The sequence below is a fragment of the Chenopodium quinoa genome, unplaced genomic scaffold (genome assembly GCF_001683475.1).
Source record: "Chenopodium quinoa cultivar QQ74 unplaced genomic scaffold, ASM168347v1, whole genome shotgun sequence".
Classification (NCBI taxonomy): domain Eukaryota; kingdom Viridiplantae; phylum Streptophyta; class Magnoliopsida; order Caryophyllales; family Amaranthaceae; genus Chenopodium; species Chenopodium quinoa.
In genome coordinates this window covers 225,104-252,844 of record NW_018743514.1, presented here as the reverse complement: position 1 = coordinate 252,844, position 27,741 = coordinate 225,104, and the positions used below count along the sequence as shown (strand labels likewise).

At 34.1% G+C, this 27,741-nt stretch overlaps 1 protein-coding gene across 2 annotated transcripts; it reads right to left on the bottom strand.

Annotated features, from left to right (window-relative positions):
- Positions 1–720: 720 nt before the first annotated feature.
- On the bottom strand, positions 721–27,741 carry LOC110739843 (ubiquitin carboxyl-terminal hydrolase 13-like). 2 transcript variants are annotated; one of them, XM_021920324.1, is made up of 32 exons: positions 27,457–27,741; positions 27,138–27,204; positions 26,746–26,896; positions 26,510–26,667; positions 23,596–23,861; positions 23,278–23,496; positions 23,079–23,187; positions 22,873–22,988; positions 19,257–19,355; positions 18,439–18,548; positions 17,494–17,568; positions 14,115–14,193; positions 13,821–13,967; positions 13,631–13,711; positions 13,402–13,521; positions 12,017–12,139; positions 11,107–11,184; positions 10,635–10,723; positions 10,438–10,546; positions 10,270–10,338; positions 10,085–10,195; positions 8,265–8,320; positions 7,998–8,175; positions 6,072–6,173; positions 5,858–5,929; positions 3,521–3,586; positions 3,316–3,381; positions 3,090–3,176; positions 2,866–2,982; positions 2,565–2,639; positions 1,491–1,577; positions 721–1,357 (listed from the first exon to the last, which is right to left on the bottom strand). In XM_021920324.1, exons 1-32 carry the CDS (start codon positions 27,484–27,486, stop codon positions 1,316–1,318), a joined length of 3,354 nt encoding a protein of 1,117 aa, XP_021776016.1. In that variant the 5' UTR covers positions 27,487–27,741; the 3' UTR covers positions 721–1,315. The 2 variants fall into 2 exon arrangements, with proteins under 2 accessions (XP_021776016.1, XP_021776017.1); XM_021920325.1 differs by having other exon boundaries at positions 26,746–26,893.

Here is a 27,741-nt window from a genome sequence, read left to right as displayed (position 1 = left end):
TGTCTGCACCTTCTGTACGCCAATAATAAAAGACCACCTTCCTCCTATGTCCACCCAAAAGCTACTATGTACTACATTTGGGTCCGAATTCCAGAGATGGCATAATGCGCTTAAATTTTCAATCAGGAAAGCTTACCAGTGGAAATGTGAATATAGACTGTCTAATACTAAGGACCAGGACCAGGACCGTGACCATGACCATGACCTTGACCATGAGCATCTTTTTTTCAAATGTACAGAAAACTCTGCCCCAGCCAGTCAGTCCTCGTCTCATCATATGGGTGACTACGATTTCAATCATATGTTCTAGACACAACTCTTTCAAAAGTCTACAGTCAAAATAGGTACGGAGCACTTAGCATATCGAAAGGGAGAGGGTAGAAGATTGAAGGAATGGAAAACGAATATTGATCCATATTTTTTTGAATAGTAGAGTAGATCAAGTTATACACAATACGGTTTAGCGACTTGCAGCCTTTGATTATTTTCTTAGTTTAGTCAACCTGTCTGTATGGCTCAACAAATTTGGGTTCCAAGGGAGCCCTGCTAGAGGGTTTTGTCTGGGACTTTTACATCTTTTGTATTGTTTTTTCGTTTGCAATACAGTTCTCTGACTTGCAAAAAAATATGCTAGTTTCAGTGTTCCACTACAATGTGTACAATTTGTGATAACATACAGGAACAACACTCAAATTTCTTTAGAACACTACAAATAAGATATTCCCGGCAAAAGCAAAACATTTGATTGAAATAATAAGCACTTCATTGGATGTGTAATCAACTTAAACTACAATTCGCCGGTACTGTTCTCTTTACATAATCCTTAAAAATCAGGCATTCTCAGCCATTGCATCCAACCAGCCATTATACAAGACCCATAATATTTATGGCACTAACCCAAGAGTTAGGATTAAAAAAAAAAAAAAAGAAAAAAAAAGAAAAAGAAATGACAATACTATAACCAATTTACAAGCCTTTTCCAAAATCTTATATACTTCTAAAATTACATGAGACTCAATACAGTCACAGCCTCTCCTCTAAGATAACCAATGTCGAACAGGAGATAATCATCAGAAAAGCTCAAACAAGATTGCATGCACCAAGGGGACAGCCCTAAAACTGGGAAAATTCACTTCCATCACGCTGCTTGAAGCTGATTCCCTACAAATACATCATCCAATTGAAAAACAGTTAAAAGCATGCCTCTAATGTAGTTCCAGGTGTGCTATAGCCCATCCCTTTTTGCATATTCCATTTGATCCATTGGCGAAAAGGCATTAAATATGTTTTGCAAGTTTATGGCTAGCTCATCAAATCAGTTGTATATTTTTACTGGCTTCTCATATGCGTGACGATTCTGCAAAAGTAAATATACATAAACAATCACATTTCCACAAGTATCCAAACCAGGATTGAGGAAAACCTCAAGCGAGAAAATGAATTTAGCAGGGCAATACATTAAAAAAAAGGTAATCAAAGGTAAATTTTACCTGATTTGCTGTATAAGCCCTTTTTGGAGTAGTATCAGTATGTTCCAACCCCAAGTACTGCTCCCAGGCACCATAAACATCTCTCCTCTGTCATAATAATAAAAACAAACAAGAGAGAACTTCAGAAAATTTTGAAGCAAAATTAACATTAATGTCATACTCTCCAATATTAGACATACCATAGTACCTATTTTGGGAAAGTTTTTAACAAAATATAAAAAGAAATACTTTTCATCACCAAGGTGACAAAATTCTACCTTCACCCCCTGCCCTTGCATCACTATACCTCCAGCCCACCACTGCTATCTATATCCCACAAGAACCAGGAACTTGGTCGGAAGAGAAGAGATAGAAGAAAGGGCTCAAAAACCTCTACCTTTAATCCCATTGTCATTTAACAACACAATCTATATTCCCATACATATCATCCCTCTTACTATATTTATTCAGCTGACAATTGCTAAGGTGTAAATGGAGGAGTGGTGCTCCAAATGATAAGACTACTCAGTATAAAGATGGTACAATGGAGGGAGTGGTACTAAAAGCCTGGTAGGAGAGAGAGAAAGCTGTGGCGATGCAAGGAGTGCTGGAGTGAAGCTGAAAAGGTGAAGTTTGTTTTTATCATTTTGCGAGTTGATATAGTACATTGGTTATTGCTCCCTCCGTCCCATAATATAGTGCCCAACTCTTTTAGTGCGATCTTCAACACATACCTTTCACCATCATATTAACAAAAATTATGAAAGTTGATATTATCACTTCACATTAAGATGAACCTAACAATATCTCACGACTACATTTATCATACGTAATATTGAGAATTTTTAGTCAGTAAACTTTGGCCACAAATGAAAAAGGCACTATTATGGGACCCAGGGAGTGATAGTAATATTGTCATCGGAATAATTTTCCCAAACTACTTATATTTTTTAAATGATGCTCCAAACTTTCTGTACAAGGTTAAAAATGGAACAGCAGACTAGTTTTCGAGGACTCTCAGCTAACCTATTCTACAAAAAGTGTCAACCTCTGAAGACAATGAGAGAAAACGACAGCAGAGAAAAGATACAAAACCTGAAAACGGCTGGATACAATGTCAGTATCCTGCAAATACTCTGGCCGACCCAGTGACAAAAATGCAAACTTCCACTGCAGATGTAATATGGGAAAAAAGTTAGGCAAGGAACCATCAATGATCAATAATTGAAGAATTTGTTATCTTAAGATGTTCATTCAAAGCCATTAATTAACTTTACAAGGCAACCATTTTTGAATTTTGGAACTAAAAGAGTCTAGAGTAAAATGACTAGAAAGTAAAACTATAGTAGTTCCTCTTACATTGCTCAGTTAGTGGCGCAAAGGAACGACAACATACCTTGGAAAATTCTTCATCAGGAACACGCAACTTCTTCTGTATTCTCACTTTAATTTCAGCTAGTGTTTCACCTTCACGAATGACCAAGAAAAAGGGTTCCCCAAAGTTCTGCACTTGCTGAGACATAAAAAATACATGATCATCAGTATCACAGATGATGGACCAAACAAAAGTACCGAACCAATATATTTAGTATGCCGACCGATTGAGTTTCAAATCCATACCATCTGATTCTGTGCAGTCTCCTTAGTAAAATGGTAGACATGGATCAAACGATCATTAGGTTCAAGGTTCTTTTCATCTTCAGGGATCTGAAACCCAAAAAATCAATAATGTGAATCAGCACTAGAAATACACTCAAAAATGCAAATGTGATTGGTAAAAAGAGAATTAAAATAGCAATTTATGACAGAAGATAAGCAGTAAGATTTCAACAAAGAAAAAAACTACCTCCTCTGCACGCAACGTCCAGTACTGGTCATTTATATTTTCAATCTTTTCATTAGATGGAAAAATCTGCAACAGTAAAGAAGATCAGTTTGCTTTCCATAAGTGTTCATACATAACAAAACCAAAAATACTTTCTACCGTTAATTTCAAATCAAAAAACCAGCCAGATCACAATAGATAAGGCTTGAAATATCACAAGCTATACCTTGTAAATCTTATGGTAGAAAACTTCAAGTAATCTGAGCTCTGCATCAGGATGTGACAAATCCACCTGTTTCGCAAAGGAAAAAAAAAAAAAATATATATATATATATATATATATATATATATACATATGTATAAGTGGCAAAGGAAATCGTCACCTTTTTTTAATTGTCATGACATGCAAATTAATGTCATGCAATGCTCAAAGGAAAACAACTACAACCCCTAAATACATTCCACTTGAGACTAGGTTTGGCAAAGTCAGATGGACGCAATATGAGGACTAACAGTGGAAGTAACTAGCAAGTATTTAAACTGTTATAATGTTCAATATTCTCAAGCCTCCTTAAGTAACAGTCATTGCATGTAAATTAATGTAATAACAGCTCTCAGCAAAACAACTACAGCCGCTGGCTTTAGATTTGGTGAAGTTGCAAGGGGAGGCCATTAAGGTGGGGGGGGGGGGGGGGGGGGGGGGAGGGGGGGGGCTTTTTACAAAAATATTAAAAAATAAATAAACACAAAAAGCCCTCGGTTCCAAAATTATATACTAAGTAGCACTAAAGGTTTAGGATTAATGGAACTACTATGAACTTAACCATAAAGATTCCATAGTAACCTTTTGAGATTTTTTATTATATAAAAATATTATCCACCATCCTTTCCAGCAGCCACCACCACCCATCACATGCACCAACCCCTGGAGGCCAGAGGCTACCACAAGCAAATTTAGCCAAATTTCATCAACCACCACATCTTCCTTCAACTGAGCTTACCCCCGCTGCTGCCTCAAAAGACTGTTAGTTTTCCAACCAAACCTTATGATACATTGTCCATCAATACCCTTAAGATTTCTCCTGAAATCTCTCAGGAAGCATATAAACTTCATGCTCTTTCAGTTTATTATGGAAAGTCAATCCAACATCAGCAGCATTACCATCAGGCATATGATAACCTTTTGTTCCCAAATTCTTCATGATAATTCCAAATATCTCTTCTTGATAGTTCCAACTCTTCCAAGTCCAACAATACACCTCTGACGATTTCAAAGGTAGAGAAAGTAAAGAAATGCGACCAAGTAACAATGAAGTAACATAAAAAGATTGGTCTTTTTATACAATAATTACTTTAACTGACAGTCTGACACCCTGAAAATTGTTGATCCGATAGACCATTCATTTGTCATCAAAAACATCAAAGATATTCAAAGGACTTTTTTTTTTTTTTTTAAGAGGGGGGGGGGTTATGATTCCATAATTAATCTGAAATCCTACCGGCATTATTCTAAAAGTTAATCAAAAGCGCCTATTTAACAACAATAAAGAACCTCAATTCCAAAAAGATGGGGTCAGCCAAGGTCCAAAATGTCAACCCCTATCTGCACTCAATACAACCTGTGTATACAATTTGAGCCTGGGGACCAAAAAGTTTTAAGTCCTGAATCTTTCCACCCAGATCATCTTTTGACATGATTACTTTTGATATCTGCAATATTCCAACTCGCAATTCATCAAACCAGTTCCACCCGATGTTAACGTTGAACATATCCAAACAGTAGTCAGATGCTCACTCCTTCACCTCATTCAACCTTTACTGCGAATCTCTTAATATTCAAGTAGTCAGATGCTCACTCCTTCACCTCACTCAACCTTTACTGCGAATCTCTTCATATTCAATCTCTTTCTGTCATTTACAATTTATCTCTCTTAAAAAACCAGCTATCAAACTTGTATAACAAAACTAGTACAACAGTCCAATATTTTCCCATCACCATCAAAGGACACATTGCATGTAAACAATAAAAATTTCCAAGGCTTTTCACTAGATCATGTAAAAAAACACTTGGTCTCCATTCTTCTAGATGACAGACCCCAAATATCTTAAGAAAATCTAGTCCAACAGTTCCATAAAACTTACCCTTCACCAATCTTGACTGGAATCTTCCTCTGTACCAAATTCATACTCCAATACTCCACCTTACTACATATCAGCGTGAACTCAAGCTTCCATCACTAGTATCCATATTAGTAAAGGTTAAATTCAGTACTACAGGATAATTCATAAGCATTTCACAAAAAAAAAAAAAAAAAAAAAAGAGGCCTTAGTTTTATAGAAATCGGTTAACTCAATCTAACAGTTATTTCAAATTTTCATTTTCCTCGTTTAAAGCATTTATACTGTCAATTCTTCTTTATCGATGTGACAAAAAATCTTCTTTTAACAGAATTACAAAAAGAAACACTATGAATAAGATACATTGTGGCAAAATAAGTAGCCTAACAGCAACTAGGGGCAAAATAAATAGCCTAACAGCAACTAGGGGCAAAAGTGCACTCACCTTTGTCTTCAATTCATCAATTACATCACCAACAGTACTCTGCTTCGGTAATCTAATATTGTGAATTACCACCTATATAACATTGAATACTTTTTAGTTGAGTAAAGTATATAGCATTGAATATTGGCTTGTAATCACATTTATATATCAAATTGGTAATGAATACAATATGAACAATCTGACAACAAATCTTGGTCGTGACATTCAAATGTACCTCATCTTTTGTGGCATGATGAAATGCTACTTTAAGATTTTTTAGTCCTTGTAATTCTGGCAGAGGAATGTCAAGTGTTTCATAATACAACACATCAGAAGTCTGTCCAATAAATAGGACAAAAAAAATATATATTAGATGTCCACTTGACATAGTCCACGTAACAGAATATAAATAGCAAAAAAAAAAAACCTTCAGTTGAGATGTTTACATACAGCCAAGCTGATTATGAGATCCAACAAGAAAGCAATGCCAATTGTTTGATTTTGTCAGGTCAAAAAAAAAAAAAAAAAAAAAAAAAGGTAACGCATAATCATTCTTCTTCCTACATGCACATTTGTTTTTGACCATCTACAGCCCATCTTACTTCTTCAAATTGCATCAACTTTAGCTAAGTTATCGGAAACCTACTTTCTTCATACCAACAAATGTATCCGACCCTTATTTCAAACCTGAATCAGTATCGGGTCGTATCAACCCAGGTGCATGGCCAAAACACCATGTCCAGGTAATATGGTAATTGACTACAGTAATAGGGATACATAGTACAAATGAAGAAAATTCCCTACATCGGATCTTAAAGCATTCAGGAATATAAATAATTTATATTGTCAAGGTTTCAAGATTTTTCTAAATTTCAAATCATCATTAATTCTTGAACTACATCATACACCAACTCCTAGCTCAAATCCATCTTTCCCTTCCTTACCCACAACCAATAAATTTACCCAAGTGACTATGTCAATAGAACATTATACAAAAGAGAATTTAAAATTAATAAGATAAAATAATAATCAAAGACAAAAAAATAATACCATTTATCCCAAATCAGTCAGAATGCTCTGATTGGCAAAGGGTTATAGGAACTTTAAATGACATTATATTTTATTAAGTGATAGTCGATAGTAGGGTGGCTTTTTTTATTGTTATTTTTTTCCTCTCTTTTAATGTCTAAGTAGAAAGCAGTAAATAAAGTGGCCCAAAAGTGATCTAATAAATAAATTGAGCATTCATGCCTTTTATAGAAGTGTTAAAAGCAATTTGGGGCGGCTTTATTTGGAAAGTGATACGAGTAATAGGAGACGGGGGAGTAATTACAAGATCTTCACAATTACTAGGAATGAGGATATGGTAAGCACTAAGCAGCATGGAAAAAGTTTCTACTTCTCAATTATCAGCTATTGTAATTTTCTAACAAAATTGGGCTTATGAAAGACAGTTTCTCCGGCCTTTTCTTCCTGCAGTAAAAATAATTAAAAAAAACAAAACAAAACAAAATAAAAAAAAAAACAAAAACAAACCCTTATTGCAGGTATTCTGAAGATAAAAAATAATTTCTTAATAAGCTGTTGTAATTTGTGTCTATTCTTGTAAGTCTTCGTGGCTTGGAAAAGGATGAAGATAGATTGTCATGCAGAAGTATGGAAAATAATTTCATGTGCAATTTGTGGTCCACTTAGAAGAAAAGAAACCAATGGATTTTTTAGGGTAGAATTTCCCCTCATCCAAGTTGCATGTTCCTTGGAGACTTTGGTTTGGCAGGAGTCCAGTATTAAGTCATGAGTGATAGAGGCATCTTGAGCAAAACATTCGTCAAATTCAAACAAAACAAACTAGGCATTCAGCAGCAAATTCGACTGGTCATAGAGATTTACATGAAATGGAGAAGTGGACCATCAACCTAATTAAACGCTGGATCAATGATGGTATGAGAGGAGTAATTGACATAAGGCAGAGATGGTGGATGATTTGGATCAAATAGATGCCTTGCATATGAGATCTTGTCCAATATAATTTTACTGTTTAAAAACCATTGGTGTGTGCCAACATAAGCATGGGTTTACTACATGCATTATTGCATTAATATAAGTTATATGCAAGCTATAAGTTTGACACAAGACTTCACTTTCAACGACTGACATTTACCTGATTGTAATGAACCAGCATGTCAGACAAATGATCTACTCCTCTATACTTGATAGGTTGAGGTTTAGGCTGCTGAGAGTAGCAATTATGAGATGTCAGCCTAATCTTTGAAGGATCGTCTAGACCAAGTCTCTGAGCAACTCTTTCAACAACTTCGTCATATGTATTTATTTTTGACCTTAATCATACAGCAAAAAAGAGGTCAGATAATTGTCAGTTATAGTACAAACATGCAGAATTATATAACCTCTAGAAACACAAACTCACAATTCAAGGCAGAAATCATCTTCTTTGGGTCTCTCCAGAGATCGAAAATGGACAACCTGATAGGTTAAATCAAGCAAAGGATTGGGTTAAAAAGCATGAAGAGCATGTTCTCACTATAGAGGCCAAAAAAATAAAAAAAAGTTCTCCTTAATTCACACCTATGACAGAAATACGACACCAAACTACATTGAAAATGACTTAAATGAAAAGACAACATGGGCAAAGATAAAGTAACTCTAAATCGAATTTGTAAAAGAATGGTCAAATGCCAATCTACATTGATAAATGCTCCAGAAAACAGACATGGAGCACCAAAATCATATACACAGAAAGTAACTGTGTAAAAGAAATGACTGGAATGAGAAACGACAAAACCAATCATAAACCACCTAGTGGGTGATATACATCCTTTAAACCCTGGAACTTTCCAGCATTGTAAACAATGTCTCAACTTCCACAATCCTAGTGAAAGGAGGCCCAATTTTGGGATATGCCTAGTTGACTCTTGATAGATGCATCACATGACAAATCAACCAATCTCCTCAATTATATCTTACGTTAAAAGGAAATAAAGGGTGCACCAGTACGAAGAGTGCAAGAGTGGGATCATGAAGATGTTAAACGAGGTAGAGGGAGACCGAAAATGACTTGTTTGGAAGGAGTTGGGAAGGATATGAAGCATATCGATGTGCATGAGAATAAGGTATTTGACTGTAAGGGATAGAAGAGAGAGTTTTGTGTGGATGACTATACAGAATAATCACTTTTGGTTCATGTAGCCGACCCCACTTATGGAATTAAGGCTTTGATTGATTGAATCAAGTAGTATAATAATAATAATAATAATAATAATAATAATAATAATAATAATAATAATAATATCTGGAAATTAATTATTCAGATAATTCAAACAATAAATCACAGACGATGGTTAAAGTGGAGTGTGTGAATAGTACAAAAGTAGGAAGAAAGTATATTTTAAAAGAAAAAAGAAAGAAAAAGAAAAAACAGTGTATACGCTAAACAGCTTTAACAACTGATTACCCCAGTCAATATCATAGTTTGATTTTTTACCACACGCTAGTACGCTACATATGACATTCAAAGGGGAGAAACTAAAAAAGAAAAAAAAAATTTAAAATGCATTCCAGAACAGTTTTCACGTCATGGGCAGTTTATCATCTAATTTCATGTAGTCCAAGTCCACCCATCTAAATTCCCTAAATTCTCACAAACATAGGCTTCAAAATTGCAGAAGCACTTTAGAAGTGGAGAGCTTTGTATCTGACTAGTGACACCTCAAAAAAAAAAAAAAATAATAAATAAAAATAAAAAACCATAAACTCCATTTTGAGGGATCATTTTGAAGCCAGAAGCATTATTATACCACATGCATAAATAACATCGTACAAAAACTCATGAATCATGACAAAAAGAAAAAAATATATACCTCTTATGATGCTCAGGGATACAGATTTGGACTCGGATAATCCGAGTATAGGACACCGAAATATGATTAAGTCCAAATTTCAGACATGGACTGGGGATACGAGCAATTATGGGGGAAAAAATTCCAGATTATTTCTTATGACTTTAAAAGTCATTTTTCAATAAGAAAAATAGTTGGTAGAAAATGAAAATAATTAGTAAGAAAAAGAATTTACGAAAAGTTAATGAAGAGTGTAAAAACAAAACTACAAAGACTACACTGGAAATACAAACTTACAAATCAACAATCAGTAGACAGCATAAGATAACTTGAAAAGGCCACAACATGAAAAGTCAAATCAAAATAGTCCTCAGGACAAGTTCCTTTATACCTGACGATTGTGCACATACTCTAAGAACGATGGTACATCAGGATAACAGTATTGCTCCTCACTATCAATGGGAGGAACTTTCTGGTAACAGATAATATCACCATCTTCCAACTGAAATTCACAATAGGAGCATGTCATAATGGCACATAGTAATGCTAAAGAAAGCACAGAGATTGTCGCATTACCTGACTCAACCTAAATGATGTTCTCTTGTCAAGGGGCTCACACATGACACATGGCTCGAACTTTATCTCCTATACATCAAAGATACGAAATTAAAACCCCAAATGACCAAATCAAATTTATAATAAAAAAATGCTAATGTTACATGGAGCAAGCTGCAAAAAACTAACCTCAAAAAGTTCAATATCTTCATCAGGAGCAAAGCCAGCCATCTCATTTAATTTATTCAAAATTTCAGCTGGTTTACCAGTACTTTTGACAAAAATCCTACCTACATATCTGCCAAGATAAAAGTAACTTATTACTGTTAGAACAAGACCAAAACTAACAGTTAGAAGATAAATCATAGAAAGGGAAAACTGACTACCGGAGTTCTTCTTTTTCAGGATCATAAAGCTTGAAAAAGAGCAAGATTTCATCTTTTGTTTTTTCTGGAGGAGTAATTGGTAAAAGATCCTGAGGAAATTAACAAAAAAAAAAAAAAAAAAAAAAAAAGTAGAATAAGTAAACAAAATCTATACTCCCACTGTCTTAGATTTAATCTCTAATAGTTAAGAAAATCCATTTTTTTTAGGGAATATCAACAACTGAGCTTGCATTTAACAAATATAGAAAATATTCCAAATTAATCTTAATAGTAAAATACTCTCATTATAATGCAATTTGAAGCTCTTTCTAGCCAGTGAACTCAACTTTCACAAGTTATAATCATCAATATTGATAGTTGATAAAATTATAAAACACAGATGAAAAAGAGACAACAATTCAAGGATAGTAGTAATACTAGTAGATATTAAAAAAAACAGTACAGACTACCAAAAATTTGCAGGTAAACATACCGGCCCTATCTCTACTTCCAGAAACAGCTTTAGTTCGGCATTGTGCATCTTATTTGATGCCTCTCTCAATTGCCCTACCTGCAGAGTAGTTACAGATACTAAGTTCCTTAAATTCTCAAATATTCATAACAATATGGACTAAACCAAAATTTAATAATAATAATAATAATAGATAATAAATAATAAATAATAATAACATTATTATTACAGAACAAAAAAAATGAGCATCAATCTGACTCATTTCTGTAATCATACATTTCCAAAATGCCAATAACAGCCTAAATGAAGATGAAGCAACAAAAAATAAGATCAAGCGGGGTATAATATAAATTAAAATATGCAACAACCAGTAACAACGGCTTAAGAACATCTCCAAAAACACCTTCACACTTGATAAATTGACTAAAATGACTTCAATTTTTTTTTCCTATCCAGTCTCCAGGATAACCCCCGTAGAAGAGAGGAAAAACCATAAAGAGGCTGAAGAAGGCAAAGGGAAACAAAGGAAAAAGAAATAGGATTCTCTTGCATCTTAAATTTAGGCTTTCATAGAGAGCATTACATCCACATTTCTCTCTCTCCTTACCTCCCAAAAAAGAAGGCCTTGCCAAACCGGAACCACTCACAGGTTAAGCTATTCTAGGGACCCGGGGGGGGGGGGGGGAGTTTAGGGAATCCCCACCACAACCTCATAGTTGTGAGGTATAAACTCTTTCAACTAGGCCTAGCCATGTTTGTTAACAATGCCCAATGGAGAATTGGAGATAGCTCATCATCCAATAAAAAAGAAAGCTTATGTAAGACACATAGTGCCTTTTTCACAATCACTGAGAGTATTGACAAAACCGACTAAACCATAAAAATTGCTTCAATTGATTTTGAAACTTTTGGAACAGAGAAATTTACTCACGGCTTGGGTTTCTTCCTGTGCCGTCAAAGGTCGATTAGGCCGATAAGTGTGGTTTTGGCGCTTTGCCCAGATCCAATATCGCTGAAATTGAACAGGTATACCAAATTCTTTGGCAACCTCCTCCTAGACAAGTAGCATAGAACATCAGCAAGTCATTATAGATAAAGCTTTTTTCTCATAAACAACACAAACAAAACTCAACATACGGAAGAAAAAACAAGACACTATTCACATTGGTCAGATAATGAAGATGCATGATAATATTTATGCCCCACCCTATTGTAGAAGTCCCAAGTCAATTGTTCATGGTATGTTACTCTGACTCTTCAATTAACCTCAAATACCCATCTTAATCACTCTTGGAAAACAATATGACACTGATCCCTTCCATTTTGACCTAAATTTATGCAATACAACCCTTGGACACGTACCTGTCTGACATTATATAGCCGAATAACAGGGTTTAAAAACTGTTAACCCGAGGACGCATTTTGTTATCTGATTCTATAGTATTACAAGTAGCTATAAATGTTAATCACTTCCTTATTATTTAATTTCGAGTGATACTTGGATTATGTCTTACAAAGTTTCTTATTTTCCATGTTAGATTTAAATTATTATAGGACCAATAACTTTCATTGTTATATGTCTCAGTTCATTTAAAAATTCAAATTAAAATTAGTTAAATGATATGGGAGTTCCTCACCTCTATCAGTACACTAACATGCTATACGGCACGGAACTTCACAAGAAATCGCAAAGGCTCATTATCAAAAAAGTAACCACAGCCAATCAGGAGTCAAGACTTCAATTTATTGAAAGGTTCTGTACATATTCTAGAGGCAAAAAATTTAAACAAAAACAATTCAACATGTAATAAAGTGCTGGAATTCAATTAAGAATCTTTTAGCATAGCTATCATCAGATGATAAGAAAGAAGATAAGATACTTCCACTGACCAGGCTAAGGCTGATAAGGGGGTTACACAGATAAATTCCTGTTGTTAATTGACAGAAACTCTCTGACCATGTGACTAAATTTTCTTGTAAGTCGCATCAGATTCTCAATATGTACTTATCACCAACAAACTCATACTATTACCTCAAAGGGCCTAAAATCTGACCACTTAACTTAAAATTACTGATGAAGGCTATTGCTAGTAGTTTTGACTTTTGAGAATAGCTAAATTGGTAGCAAATTATCAAAAAAACAGTTTGCAAATAAGTATTATGGCTAGAAGCAATTTGCAATTAGACTAAGCACACCAATCAGGACCTTGCCAGGGGCAGAGAGAGTAAGAGGCTCATTAAATTCAGACTATAACAAGCCCTTTTATTTTTGGTAGGAGAGGGGGAGACAGTTACAAAGTGAGATCAAGTCATTACCTTGAATTGATTAAATGGCGTCTGCTTTTGAACACGAAAACTGCGAACTTTATCATGATCTACAAGATCAAAATTAATATCCTTTCCAATCTGTTCTGCAAGGTCATCATCTCTAGCAACCTATACGTAATAATCAATTGCTTCAACTATGCACCAATTTAAAAATGACAGTTACAATAAAATGAGCCTTGGAAAGAAGAATTTTTTTTAAAAAAAAAAAAATTATAACCTTTATGATAGTAAATAGATGCGCCTGTGCTTTGTACCTCCTCTTATCTTCTTTCTCTTCTTGCTCCTTCTTCAATCTTGTCTAATAATAATAACAATAAAAATAACAACCCATAGAAATGTCAGTTAACATCATGAGTTCACAAGCATAAACCTAAAATTCTGTCAAGAAACAGAGAAAAATACTTTACCTGAAGGTGTTCAGCAATATCTTTCTCGTCCACATCACAAACCACTTTCTCCTTGTCACTTTCACGTATATACACAAGCATATATGCATTTGAATATTTTGTAAACTTGAAAGGCGCATTATTAAACCCTGGAGTTGCCTGTGGCAACTGGACAACAACAACAACAACAAAAATAAAAAAATAAAAAATAAAAAAAAAACAACTTAGTCTTCAAGCTACTCCACATCTCTACTACAATTAGAAATTAAAGAAGCAGCAGGAATAACTCAGTGGTTTGCACTTTGTAACACATACCTCTTCTTCACCACCATATTGCTCTTCTAATACCCTCTTATTATCCTCTTTAGTTACCCGCTCATCATCAAACTTGAACCTGATTGAACGAATCGGATACATATCTTAAGCAATATTAAGGCTTTTAGTCCAAGTAAAAAGATATGCAACATAATGTAACCAACTGTGTGTCACCAACAAACAAATTATGGTCCAAGGTCAAGAAAACACATACCCTCAAGATATAACATAAAGCAATTCATACATAGAATTAAGAAAAATCAAACACATTTGAGAGGCATATGATATCACAAAGCAATAAATACATAGAATAAGCACATACCCCTGGGTGCACCTACCTTTATGCGCACCCGGGTGTATAGAAAAAGTGTTGCATAATAAAAATGTATCTAGCAAAGCTAGTTGCCGGAAAGCACTAAGCTAAACCTGCAAGAAGATACAAGTAATTGTCTATTTAAAAGGAACCAAGTGATGTCATAAAATCTTGCAACGGGCAGTATAAAAATGTCAACTGTGTTTGAAATTCTATTTTTTCTTAGATTGCATCTAGTGGCAAAGTGAAAAAGAAAAAGACATGCAAGGGGAAACAAATATAATAACCATAATTCTTTATCTGATGAGTCGTCCATTTTTGAATTGTTAATACATGCAACTTCAGTTTCCCCTAAATGACAGCAGACCCCTCCCTAATCCAGGCAATGCATAGTTTTGCAACCTCCTCCGCCAATATACATATCCTTTTCCTCAACCAATTGTAGGCAATATTTTGAAAGACCTCCAAGGCTCCAACCTAAACCCAACAAAAAAGCTGCTTTTAAAAAACTCACCATACTCCCTTGGCAGGGTCTTACCCCAACCCCCCCCCAAAAAAAAAAAAAGGCCGTAAGGTCACTGGAAAACTTGGAAATGCAGCAGACAGAGTCCATAAAATGTCCTCCTTTAACCCCTGTTAGGCAGCCATGATCATCTGTACTCAGCTGTTGCAGGGGCTAGATCTTGGAGTGAAGGATAAACAACATGTGTGCACATATTATAAATACAAACTTGAAGTTCAAAATCCCTTGAGCTTGAAGATTGTGATACTCTATAACTATAGGATCAACTCTAGGATAATGGGTTTATGCAGAAAGACCAATGTATAAGTATCAGTGTGTAAGTAGCAAAAGATAAATGAAGTACCTGGACAAAGCATCAGCTTGGGAAAGAAATAAAGGGGGAAAATTAGCAATATCGTGTCAATTGAGAGTTTCAAGTGATATTTATGGGCCAATACTCTCTAAAATCCTAATTTGTTGTTATGCAATGACCCATATAACCACAAATTTGCCACACTTATGCTAGCCCTATGAATAAAGGCAAGATTGGAAAGCCAACACAACAAAGTGAGATATTCTATTGAGCCTTACCTTGGACATGAAGAGGGTAGAAAGATAGAGTGGAGATGACAGAGTTAGTTAAGGAGAGAGAAGGTGACATCAGCAAGTAGGGTGAGCACGGATAGCATATCCGTATCCGAAAAATCAAATATTTGATATCCGATCCATCTAATAATATGGGTTTTACTCCAAAATTTTAAAAAAAGAAAAATTTTTAAAAAAAAAAAAAAAAAAAACGAAATTTTCGGAAAAGATAGTTCGGATATCCAATATCCGACCCATCTAATAATATGGGTTTTTATCCAAAATTTTAAAAAAAGAAAAATTTAAAAAAAAAAAAAACCCTACTAAATCGAGGAATAATCTAATCAATAATTCAGCTAGAAAATTCAATCAAAAAAACCTCAAACAAATGAATACCGAAGAAAATCTTACCTAATGTCCAATTATCAAAAATCCCCAAAAACATTTCACAAATTCAAAATACGAGTACCCATGTTACACAATTATGGTTTAAAAAACAAAATTATGATTTATAAACATGAAAACATTAAACCAGCATTTTACATTCCAAAAAAAAAAAAAAAAAAAAATTAAAGGTAAGAGAGAGAAGTACAATCGCCAAGCTTGTTGGGAGTGGTGATGGAGAGGATCTGAAGAAACCATGGATTAAGTAAGAGGTCTTCTGGTATTTTGAGTAAAAATGGTGCGATTGTGGTGATGAAAACGGAGGTTTGAGATTATGCTTCGTTTGAAGGTTGATGATGAGAGAGAATAGGCGACTGGTGTTATTTTAACGGTCGACATTTCCTTCTCTGCTGTCTCGCGTTTCGCCTTCACTCCATTTCGCCTTGCCATTTTCTGAGGAGAGAGAAAGCTCGGAAATTGCCGATAATGGCGGCCTACAGAGCAGAAGACGAAGAGGGAGATCAGAGATGAGAGAGGAAGGAGGAGGAGATCTGAGATGAGAGAAGAGGAGGGAGGAGGGAGAAAATAGAGGAGAAAGAGAAAGAGGCAGATTACGGGATTAGGGACTTAGGGTTATCCTTATCCGAATTTTTGTAAAATAAATTTTTTTTTTTGGTAAAAAAAGTGTTTTTTCGGATTTCGGATCGGATACCTGATCCGATATCCGACTTTTTTTTCTGATATTCGGATATCCGAAATCGAAATTTTCAATATCCGATATCCGAAATTTTCGGATCGTTTATCCTAAATTTGCGGATCGGAATTTCGGATTATCAGATAGTTTTGCTCAACCCTATCAGCAACAGCAAGTTGGCAGCACAAGACAGTAGAATTCTTAAACAGGAAACGTAATTGGGAAGGAAATTCAGAAAAGTGATTATTATTTGTTTGAGCATTATACAGGTGATAAAGATACAAATGAGCTCCTCCACTTGGTCTTCTCTTTTTTTTTTTTTTTTTCCTTCTTATTTTTGTTTTCTGTCAGCTCCAAACTTCAAATTTTAATTGCCAATCTATTTGTTTCCTGACATTTAAGCCAAGGAGAAGGAACGTAGAGCAGATAATATGGTAATTTTGAATACTTTCTCCCAAGAAACATGCTCCCTCTGTCCCACAATATTCTTCACATATTCCTTTCTCATCAACAATACTCAATACAATTCTAATTAGAGAAATGACCCCACTAGTACTTTAATGCATCTCTCTTTCCACTACTAAGATGTTGAGTCCCACACTCCCTCTAATTCAAAAAAAAAAAAAAAAAAAAAAAAAAAAAAAAAAAAAAAAGCAGCTAACTTCTATCACATCTACTTTTTCAATAAATAACAATTGATAACCAAACTACTAATTTCATAAATCTATGTGCCATGATAAGTGTCATGAGTATTTTGAGACGAAAGGAGTAAATTTTTTACAGGAAATGATCTAAAAAAACTCAGCATGAGTTAATTTGGTTGAGTATTATAAATGAAACAGGCAAACAGGACAAGACTATTAGGGGAATAAATCAGAATTCTCTTTGCATAAATACTTACCATTGATCAGAAAGAGTTGGCCGGATAAAAGCATAATAATGCCCGCCGTGGACTCCGCCACTATGTACCAAAACACTGTTAATAAAATGAATAGTTAGGACTCAACAGCACTGATGACAAAACAATTAAGAAAGTTGTACGATAAAGGAAGCATGCTCATTGTTACAAGGTATATCATATGACTGAACACAATATTACAATCATCATTCTCAACCCTTCAACCATATGTAATACTTCAATAGTTGAGACAGTCACTGAGAAAAATCCAATGCTTTTAAGAAAATAAAAAATAAATAAATAATAAAAATAATAAATAAAAAATAAAAATAAAAAAAAACCAAAGTAAGAACGCGTATCTGGAAAAAGAACAAGAATATTACTTGTTTTTTAACCTCACCATATAGCAAACAGGTCTGGAGTCTTTAAACTCCCTCTATCCCTAAAAAGTTGGATTGGCATTTTATAAAACTAAAGAAAAGAGTTTGGGGCAATCTTTTAGGGACGAAGGGAGTATTATATGTATGCTTTAAAGTAATCATAATTAACATTAATCACCATGCCAGTACAGTAATACATATATATTAGTAAAGTTAACAGTAGTTTTCAACATCACAAGCACCACACGACCAAAAGAGTTGAGCAATCAGCTCCAGCTTCCAAAGGCTTAACATGATTATAATGCAGAAAATAGTGGAGCAGTCTGACTACTGGTGTCTTAGCATCCTTAGATAGGGGTTATAACAGAATCTTACAACTATACAAGTTCAACATCAGTAACTAAGACTTGAATGCATTTTAAATATATGACAACAAAATTCAACATTCCTACAAGCACAAGCTGAAGAAATAAATGCCTGAATTAACTCAAAAAAAATGACCACAGAAAAACAAAAATTTGAATCATTTAAATAATAAGATATGGAGAATGACATCACAGACTAGCACCTGTGAAGTATATATAGGTTTCGAACACTCTTATCAGCTCCAGGGGCTAAATATTTCCCATTTTCTCTGTCAAGGTCAAGCTGAAGCGGAAACTCATAACGATCGTTGATCTGCATTATAAGCACAAAACATAAATAAAATATCTACATTTTAGCTACTTATGTTGCAAATAAATGCAATTCAATCATATTCAAAATAAATAAATAAATTTCCACTATGCCATCACACCACCCTCCTAACTCGATGGAACAAAAACTTGTCTGTAACAGCAACAGGTGTACTATAAATGAAAAGTTCTCACAATTAAAGTAAACTACCATGATCACATTCCAGGAAATATATTAGCTTATGGTAACAAATCAGGTTTTGGCTTTGCAGCTTTTGTGGCTTATAGCAATACACAAAAGAACAACATTTCAAGTTGTTTGCAAAAGAATATAGCATACTTGACATAGAATGCGTGAAGAATCATACAATTAGGCAGAATGAGAAAACAACAAAAAGTAAATAAGTAGAACAGCAGGAAAGATAAAAAGAACGGACTCATTCGCAAAATTAAAGAGAATAAATGCGCAAATCCTCTCTTCTAGGAATGTTTGGTCACTTATACAACAAGCTAGCTCACTTCATCGTCTTTGCTTCTAAGCTCTAACACCTTCTCACTCTGAGCAATGACTAATATTTTTTATATTTCGGCACAGACAAAAAGCTAAGTTTGAGCACAAACAGAAAATTTGAGCATGAGCAAGCAGCAACAGAAGATGATACTAAAAAGAGCTAAATTGAGCAGGAAGAAATTGCACAAAAAGAATAATTACCTTCACCATAGTATCCCTCATAAAGTCATATTCAAACCTCTTGAGTTGGAGCTGAAGCACTGGAGGGAAATCAAGGAACAGAACACCTTTCTTAGCATCCTGAAACAATTTTAAATCATAATTAAACAACATCAGACTATCACATTCAGTGCAAAGAACTGACCAAAAAAACAGAGTTGGTCTAATGCATTACCAAACCCAGTAAAGTTGAAGGCTGATTCAATGCTTTTTGGATGATTCAGTGTTTAGCCTGATCAAAGTCTAAAACTCATGTCTTAATTATAAGTGTATAACCCTTACATTACACTTTCTTTTTTTATCAATCTCAAATTAGTTTTCACACTTCCATTTTGGGAAAGGCCTCACTATTATCTTAATTCATCTCTCTTCTCACTACAAAAAAACTAGGGTCCCACACCCTCTCACATTCAATAAAATAAATCCTAATATTATCCATCACAACCAGTTTTTCAATTAAAAAAAATACAATATCTCCTTTCACATCTACCTTTTCAATTAAATAAATAAAATTGATAGCCAGACAGCAATTTAGATAGCTTAAAAGCAATGAAGCATTTCAGCATCTCTTTTTTGCATAAATTCTTAGACCCATGAGTCAAGCCAGGCTCAACAAAAATTAAAGAGCTAAGTGGAGATAAATGTTGCTCAAAAACTATCAGCATTGTCCATTTTTTTTTTCAGAAATCCCCAAAACCACATGATTGGCAATTTCAAGCTCAACCCCAAACCTTGTCTTAGATTTAATACTACTAAAATTAGCATCAGGCACTTGAGTATTGGCAAAAGCACAAGATAATAATTTAGACTAGAGCTATGAAATTTTGCCAAAATATAGTGTCTAATGTCTATACCACATTGAAGCAATGAAGCTTCAGGTATTTGTTACAAGTATTTCAGCAAAATTGGTGAGTCCAAGTACTCGAGTCAAAATAAAGGATCCAAAATAAATCTGAATTTATAATTGGGATATATAGGACAAATTTTTAAAGGCAGTAAATAAATGTCACCCGTAAGCAAAGAGAAAGTTATACACAGTAAGAACAAACAGCTGCCTCAAAAGAACTGACAATAAAGGGCAGCCAGAATAGGGAAAAAGAAAGTCACACTAATGATATACTAATGGCCTTAACTACAATATAGCAACAAGCAATGGTCCAATTCAATAAGACAGATTGTAAACTAACAGTGACTCACCGCATTGGAAAGTTTTGTACTCGTTACATCCATTCTTTTATTAAAATTGACCAAAAGTATAATAATAATTAATTATGTGGTTTATAAAAAGCAAGTAATTTTTGTTAACCAAATTTGTTACCCCATCCACATTATGATAAATATAGGTATGTTGGGGAAAAAAATCCACACCGTACTAGTCACGATTCATTCTATTTTTATTAAAAGTCATTCCCTCGAAAACCCGACCATTTCCACAATCGCAATCACATTTGCGATTATTTTCTTTGGCCTGCTCCTACTATAATCTCCGCTTTCACAAGTTTCTCTTGAATCCTAAATATAGATTCAACAATCTTTCTTTTATATCAAATGAGGCCTCACTTCTCATCCTTAAATTCATTGTTTTCACCCCCTTCCCTTCTCAATCTTATTGCGTCCCAATTATTGAGTTCATTTAATTTCTGAAAATTTGGGAGCTTGATGACTGCAAGAGTTATGGAGTTATGTTTGTCATATACTTCCGATGTTTTTTTATAATCACAATATTGGAAAATTTACACTATTCACGCACTCCTTTGGCTGTTTTTGGTGATTTATACATAATGAAAAAAAAAAAAAAAAAAAACTCTTGTTAGATTCGCCTCGGTATATACTTTCACAACATTAACTTTTTATAACTTTTACTAAAATATAATTAAAGATATCAATAGTATAAAATGCGCACTCATAAACGTGAAAACTCCAACGTTGCAATTTACTACAAAAAAAAAAAAAAAAAAAAAAAAAGAAAGAAAGAAAAGAATTCATGTGTTTGAAACCTAATTATTGATAGAAAATAGTTGTTTACCCTTTAAGCAACCAATAATTGACAATATATATTTATAAATAACTATATAGGCTTGTTTCAAACTTCTAAGGATTTCGCTAGTTAAGAGAAATATGTAAAATCGGATAGAATCATAAAATCGAATAGTGTGACATACATAAATCGTAAAATCGTAAGATTCTAAGATTTAAATCAAGATTTTAATAACAATGGTGGGTAAATATGAGTAAAACTTTGTGAAGCAAATTGAAGTTTAGCGATAATGGCCTTATGAGTGATATACCTAAAGAACAATCTGTCATATTGAAAGGTGTGAAAAAGTAAAGAAAGATTCAGTTCAATTTTTAATGTGAGGAAGAAAAGTGCATTAAAGTAAATAATGAAAAAATATTGGAAGGAAAAAAAAACCAATTTTTTGGGGTGTAGTTATCACACAATATTAATGATTTGATTTTGGTTTTGAAAAAAATCAAAACTGAAATTTTTGAGCTTGTTTGGCATCATTTTATATTTTCAGTTTCCTTTTTTATAAAACAAAAAACCAAAAACATGAAACAAGAAAAAAGATTTCCACTTTTCTGATGTCAATTTTCAAAATTATCATGATTTAAATGAATTTGACTAATTTTAGACTGATTATATGACATATATCATATGATTTTGCAACAGAAAACTACAGCAATACCAAATGAACCCTAGTTGTCAAAAACACAAAAAAATTAAAAAATAAATAACAGGCCCTTAGTTAATGATTTCATTACTTCCCCTCCCATCCCAACTTGAACCAATATATTCAAATTCCTTTCCTTTACCCAATTTTTTTTATTTCTTTTCCCTTCCCTTGCTTTAGTAAGAACGAGCCACTAAGTAGAAAGAATTGGTGAAATTTACAGTAAGCTTGACTTTCAAATTGCATACCAACAGTAAAAAGAAAAAGCGAATGATTAGAAGAGAAAGAGAACAAAAGGGGCCAATACTTTGCTCTTGAATTTTTTTAGTCCAATTGATCCTAAAATCCCAATTTAAAGTTGCACCAATAAGTCATGTTCAACCATTAAAGAGAGTGGCAAGAAAAACAGAACAATCCTGACACATACTGATGTCAAATGGGAGCAATCTTCCGGCCCAACAGCAAATTATCCAAAGACAAATTGAAGTTACACAGAAACATTAACACAACACTAAAAAACAAAACATTAAATGCTTAGAACACACTATCTTTATGAAGGTTTGATTTTACTGGATTTCCATTCACATCTATATATACAAAGGTCAATCTAATCACAACATACAAGGACACAAAAGAAATGCAACAGAACTACTGCATGTCAACAACATTCCATTCATAATTCATCCAGCAGGCAGCAGCACTAGTAGATAGTTAAACACAAAATAAAGCAAAAAAAGTTCTAAAAAGTTCAATGTAAGGGGAAAAAAAAATTGCAATAGCAAAAGAAAACATTCCCAACACAAAAGAAAGAAAGTGGTCATAGCAAGATACAGCAGAAATGTGAGACCGCTTGAAACATGAGGAAAAACAGATAGAAGCTCAAATCAACCAGTCTAGTTAGGTGCTTGCAAAACATCCTATACCTGTAAACCGTGTTCCTCGGCATGGTATTTATTATCGCCTTCCAGACACTCGACTTCCACATACTTGTCAAATGAAGCATACACATCCCGACAACCTTTGACATCCAGCTGAAGATCTGACACCAAGAAATTACAAAATAAGAACAGAGGTTGCTACCAATGACCAGAAACTCTCTTCATAGTGCAACCTGAATTCAAGAATATACCATAAAATGATTCCTTCCTCGTGGATTTATAGTCTACATTGACACATTCAATATAGTTCATATGATGCCCTTCAAACAATTTTTGAATAGTTCCCTCCACAACAGTTCCCTGATCCAGTAGCACAAACATAGTATTTTGAGGAGTCAGCAATATCTTTTGCAACAAGATCTAAAAAAATAAGACCTTAAGCCAATTTACCTTCATCTTATCTTCAAGCTTCTCACACAAAACTCTATTGAGTTCCTGTACATCATGTTGCATGAAAGAATCGTATGTGTCCCATCCAAAAGACTTCGTTAATTCTTTAGTTGAGACACTTGTGTCGTTATATTGAAGCTTGTAGAATAAACTTTGCAAAGCCAGAGGGATGCTATTAGTAGGATTATCATTTTCAGTAGTTGGCATGTGGTAGACAGCCTGATACACAAGTACAATTGACTTTTAGTTCCATACAGAACCACCAACTGGTCAGAGGCATGCTAAAAAGAAAGGTGAAAAAAAATAAATGATAAACACCTTTCTGAAATAAGGAATATGATATAGAGTTTGCAGAAGGGAATTCATATAGCAAGTTGCTCCCTGATTTTTGAGTCCAACACAGCCTGTCTCTTTCTTTGAGTCATAAGCCCAATAGTCCATGACACGACGAACAGCAACCTCAGCTTCGATGACTAGAGTATCATTGAGAAGATATCCCCTTGAAGGATCATATACATCACTGAGAGGCATAAAAGATGTGAAACCCCAATCACTCTCTCTAGCGTTGAACTGATGCTGAGTCTCTGGAAAATCCAAAAAAACCAGAAAAGTAATTCATACTAGGTTTTCTCTAATAGTGTAACATGTCTCAAGACTGTGGGGGGGGGGGGGGGGGGGGGGTTAACAAAAGATAAATATATAAAAGAAGAAAATAGAAATGTATCCATTAAAATCAAGAAGCTTTACAATATAGGCAAACCACAAATCTTCTAACTTCCAAGAAATTTAGGTCATCCCATTGTTCTACATTTTCCATGGGGCCTTAAAACCAATATACAAACAGGAAAACTAGAGCTTGACTCACCACATGGTGGCCTATGAAATGCGCTCACAAGCATACTGTTTGTGATTGAGTGGCTATCTCTAAGCTTGTTAGCATGCCACAGGATTAATATCAACCTATCATTAAAAATGCAGTAGCAACTCTCTTTTTTTTCTTTTTTTTTTCTTGTTTTTTTTTTTTTTGGATACATCAGCCTCCTGGCCATCATATAGAACAACGCTACTCAGCATTGTCTATATTAAATACATTAACTCATTTTGATAAGTAGGTCTCTCATATGACATAATGCCTAATTGTTACATCTTCACTACAATACTTTTCATCAGAATCTATGCAGCATAAGTAATTACTATTAGCACACAAGAGGGACTGAGAGAGTGAAGAGTGGAGTCTTCAATTTCTAACTATTGTATATCAAATTGTATCTCAGCAGTCACCATATACAGAATATTAGATGAATTTCCCTAGCAAAATGCATTGAATAAGAGAGATCATAAAATCAATATACATAGAATTGTGCCAATCACTTTCATTCAGTAGCATACAGCAATCATATCATAAAAGTAAATTATCAGGTTCCAATGCCAACATGGATGCATTTATAGAAAGAAAGTAAATGACTATTCCCTGGTTTTCTCTTCAACCATTGCATCACACTCAGGACATGGAAGCAAGCACATCATCCAACAATTCAGAATAATAACATTGGCAATTATAGCGTACACTAGAACATCCATTACCTTAGATAACCAACCAAAGAGCTAAAATCTTCCAGCATTACTTCACAAGGTCCCTCTCACCCACCACTTTACAAGGTAATATATTATAGTATAAATGTATAGCCCTAAGGTTCCATATAGTAATACTTTCAGTAAAAATGTATATTCAGTGACCAGTCATAATTCAGCTTCATAGACAGAGGACTCATAAAGTATGGTTTACTATTCCAACAGAGAAAGTAATATGGAAACGCAGAAGTCTCGTATAATATTTATAAGAAATTTATCATTATCAACATGACATTTTTCATTCAGAAATACACTAGAGGATAATACAGATAATTTAATGAAAGTCATTTTAAAAGTGGAAAAAAGAATTTCTATAGTGCATAAGCATGGAACTTCATACTCTCCTTTACATTTTCCTTATTGTTCTAAAAGGTCAATATTCCACAACTTTGAAATTAATATCTTCTCTTCTTTCTTTCTTAATCGTAGTAATTTGGATCACACTTTCCTTTGTAGAATAAATGAAGAGCTTATCATCTGCAAGTTCCATTGGTCTTGGCTACAATAATTGGTGGCAGGGAAGGTGACAGAAGAGCAATATGTGTAATTTGTAGAATCACATCACATGGCTGGAAATGTGTTTCTTTTCTCATGTTGTTGTTCTAGTTCTGTAAAAACAAAGTTTATAAACAATTAATTATGGCTATTCTTAACAAAATAAATTGTTAATACCTTATCCAATATCTCCTCTACTGGTGAGAGTTATGATTGGGTATTTGGGTTGTAACACAAACTCAACCATACATTTAATGCTGCAATTGACTTTACTACAAACAACTCCTTAAAATGCTTAATACCTCATACAATACCCACCATCTTATTGTGTATTAGCTTATACTCAACAAAACTCCCACCACGTATTATGCTCTCTTAAATCTTTGTACCCAGCAGAAATGGAAAGCAGAGTCTAGATTTTTCCTTTTCTCTCTACAACATAACAACACTTTGCGCTCCATCATAACATGTTAGCTTACTTTTTGTCACATAAAATCCAATACCGATTTTATGCAGAGAAGAGAGTACAAAAGTATCAGCTCCCCTATTCCCTAGAGAATACTCCACTTTCTATTTATGTCCCAGTTGAATATGTTCTTGTTAAAGAAGATAACTACAAAACCAATTACATTACCTAACTAGTATTACAATTGTGTAATAGCAGGCTTAATCCGGTCATTTCCTAGCTCACTCATTTATAGAACTATGTAAACAATTACATAAACTAACTTGTTACTCATAATCTAGAATGCTCAACTGTTAGACATATCAACATAAATATGCCCACTTTTGTGTTTACATATTGACATTCAAGTCAAGGATTAAAAGCAAGTAGCTATATCCATTCAAAGAGTAAAATATGTATCCGCCAAGAGTACAACCAGGCATATACGTTAACAAAGTGAGGCAATACTACAGTACAATAATATAGTCAAACATAGGTCACAACTGTTATGAGCCTCTAAACATCTTTCAAGTGGAATAAACTCAAAATATAAAGACTATAATTATATTAGCATAAACACTGCTGTAAAAAATGTATATAGCTAGATTAGGATAGAGATAAAACATGAAAGCCACAACAAAAAAAATGTCCAGTGAGTACCTTTTCTAACTGAGTACTTTTGATGAGCTTGATTGACCACTAACAAGCTAAAAGCAGCATATCTACTCCAACCATACGGCAAAGCAGCAGCATCCGCAACATCAAGATACATTGACAAAAAATCCACATTATTTCCTTTTGGGAAAATCAAGATCCGCCTATCACAAAGAAGGTGAGTCAAAAGGCATAACAAAACAAACAAAATCGAAACAAAATGATAGGATAGACCAAATTACCATTTATAACCACCAACAACAAAAGGATCTGAGTAGTGCTTCTTAGTGTTTAACCTAGAGAAATTATCAATTGTCCATGTAAATCTTGAAGTTTGAGCTTCCTCCGCTGCCTGATTCTCGGCCACATTATTAGCATCTGCTTGTACAGCTACTAACAAAACCAAAAACAGATGCAATTAAATCCCAAACAACATATAATAATGTTCTAACAAAGCTACTACGAAATCCCAAAATGATACATTTCGATCAACCGTTCCAAATTCTGCAAAACTACAGCATACAAGAAAATCATAACTCATAAACCCGAAACAATAAAGGTAATGGACCGATCCCACAGCCAAGAAAATAACCCAACAATCTAAAGAAAAGCACCAATTTGTCAAACAAGAGACCTTCCATAGGCTGAGGACCTTCAACGACGACATCGGCATGGGGCACAAGCATCTCCTCGTCTTCTTGCTGAAAACCAAAAACACGACTCATCAGAAACCCCTGATCCTACTAAACCCTAGACCCAAAAATTCAAAATTCTCAATCAAATAACAAAATAATCGAAACCCAATTCACAGAAAAACCAAACAAACAAAATGCACAAATACCCAACTCAAATTAAAACGAGATCGAATCATCTAAAATTGCATAAAATGAAAATCAGACCAAAAAATGGGGAAAATTAATAACAAATTAAAATTAAAAAAATTACAAACATACATCCAAAGGAGGCTGGGTCACCATAGTCATGGATTGATGGATGAATGAATCGAAACGAAAGAGAGAGAAAAACTCCGCCGATCAAGGAGGAAGAAGAGAAGAGAAGAAATCAAGATGAAATTTGTTGTAAAAGGGCTTTTGGGTTTTCGCTTCGAAGAGTATATTTTGTGAGTTTTTATTATGGGAGAAACAAACTTTCGACTAGTATTTCATTCATTTTAATTAAAAATCTGTCTTTTTTATTTTTTTTTGGAGTATTTTAATTTCTCATTTCTTCTGATATCT

What these genes read in the sequence shown, in the direction of transcription:
- LOC110739843 (XM_021920324.1), bottom strand. Translation starts at nt 27,486, where the DNA reads ATGACTATGGTGACCCAGCCTCCTTTGGAT. An exon ending in AAAGTACTCAGTTAGAAAAG is followed by an intron (nt 23,862 to 26,509) that starts GTACTCACTGGA and finishes TGGATTTTCCAG; the next exon opens with AGACTCAGCATCAGTTCAAC. An exon ending in TGAGGGATACTATGGTGAAG is followed by an intron (nt 18,549 to 19,256) that starts GTAATTATTCTT and finishes CTTATAATGCAG; the next exon opens with ATCAACGATCGTTATGAGTT.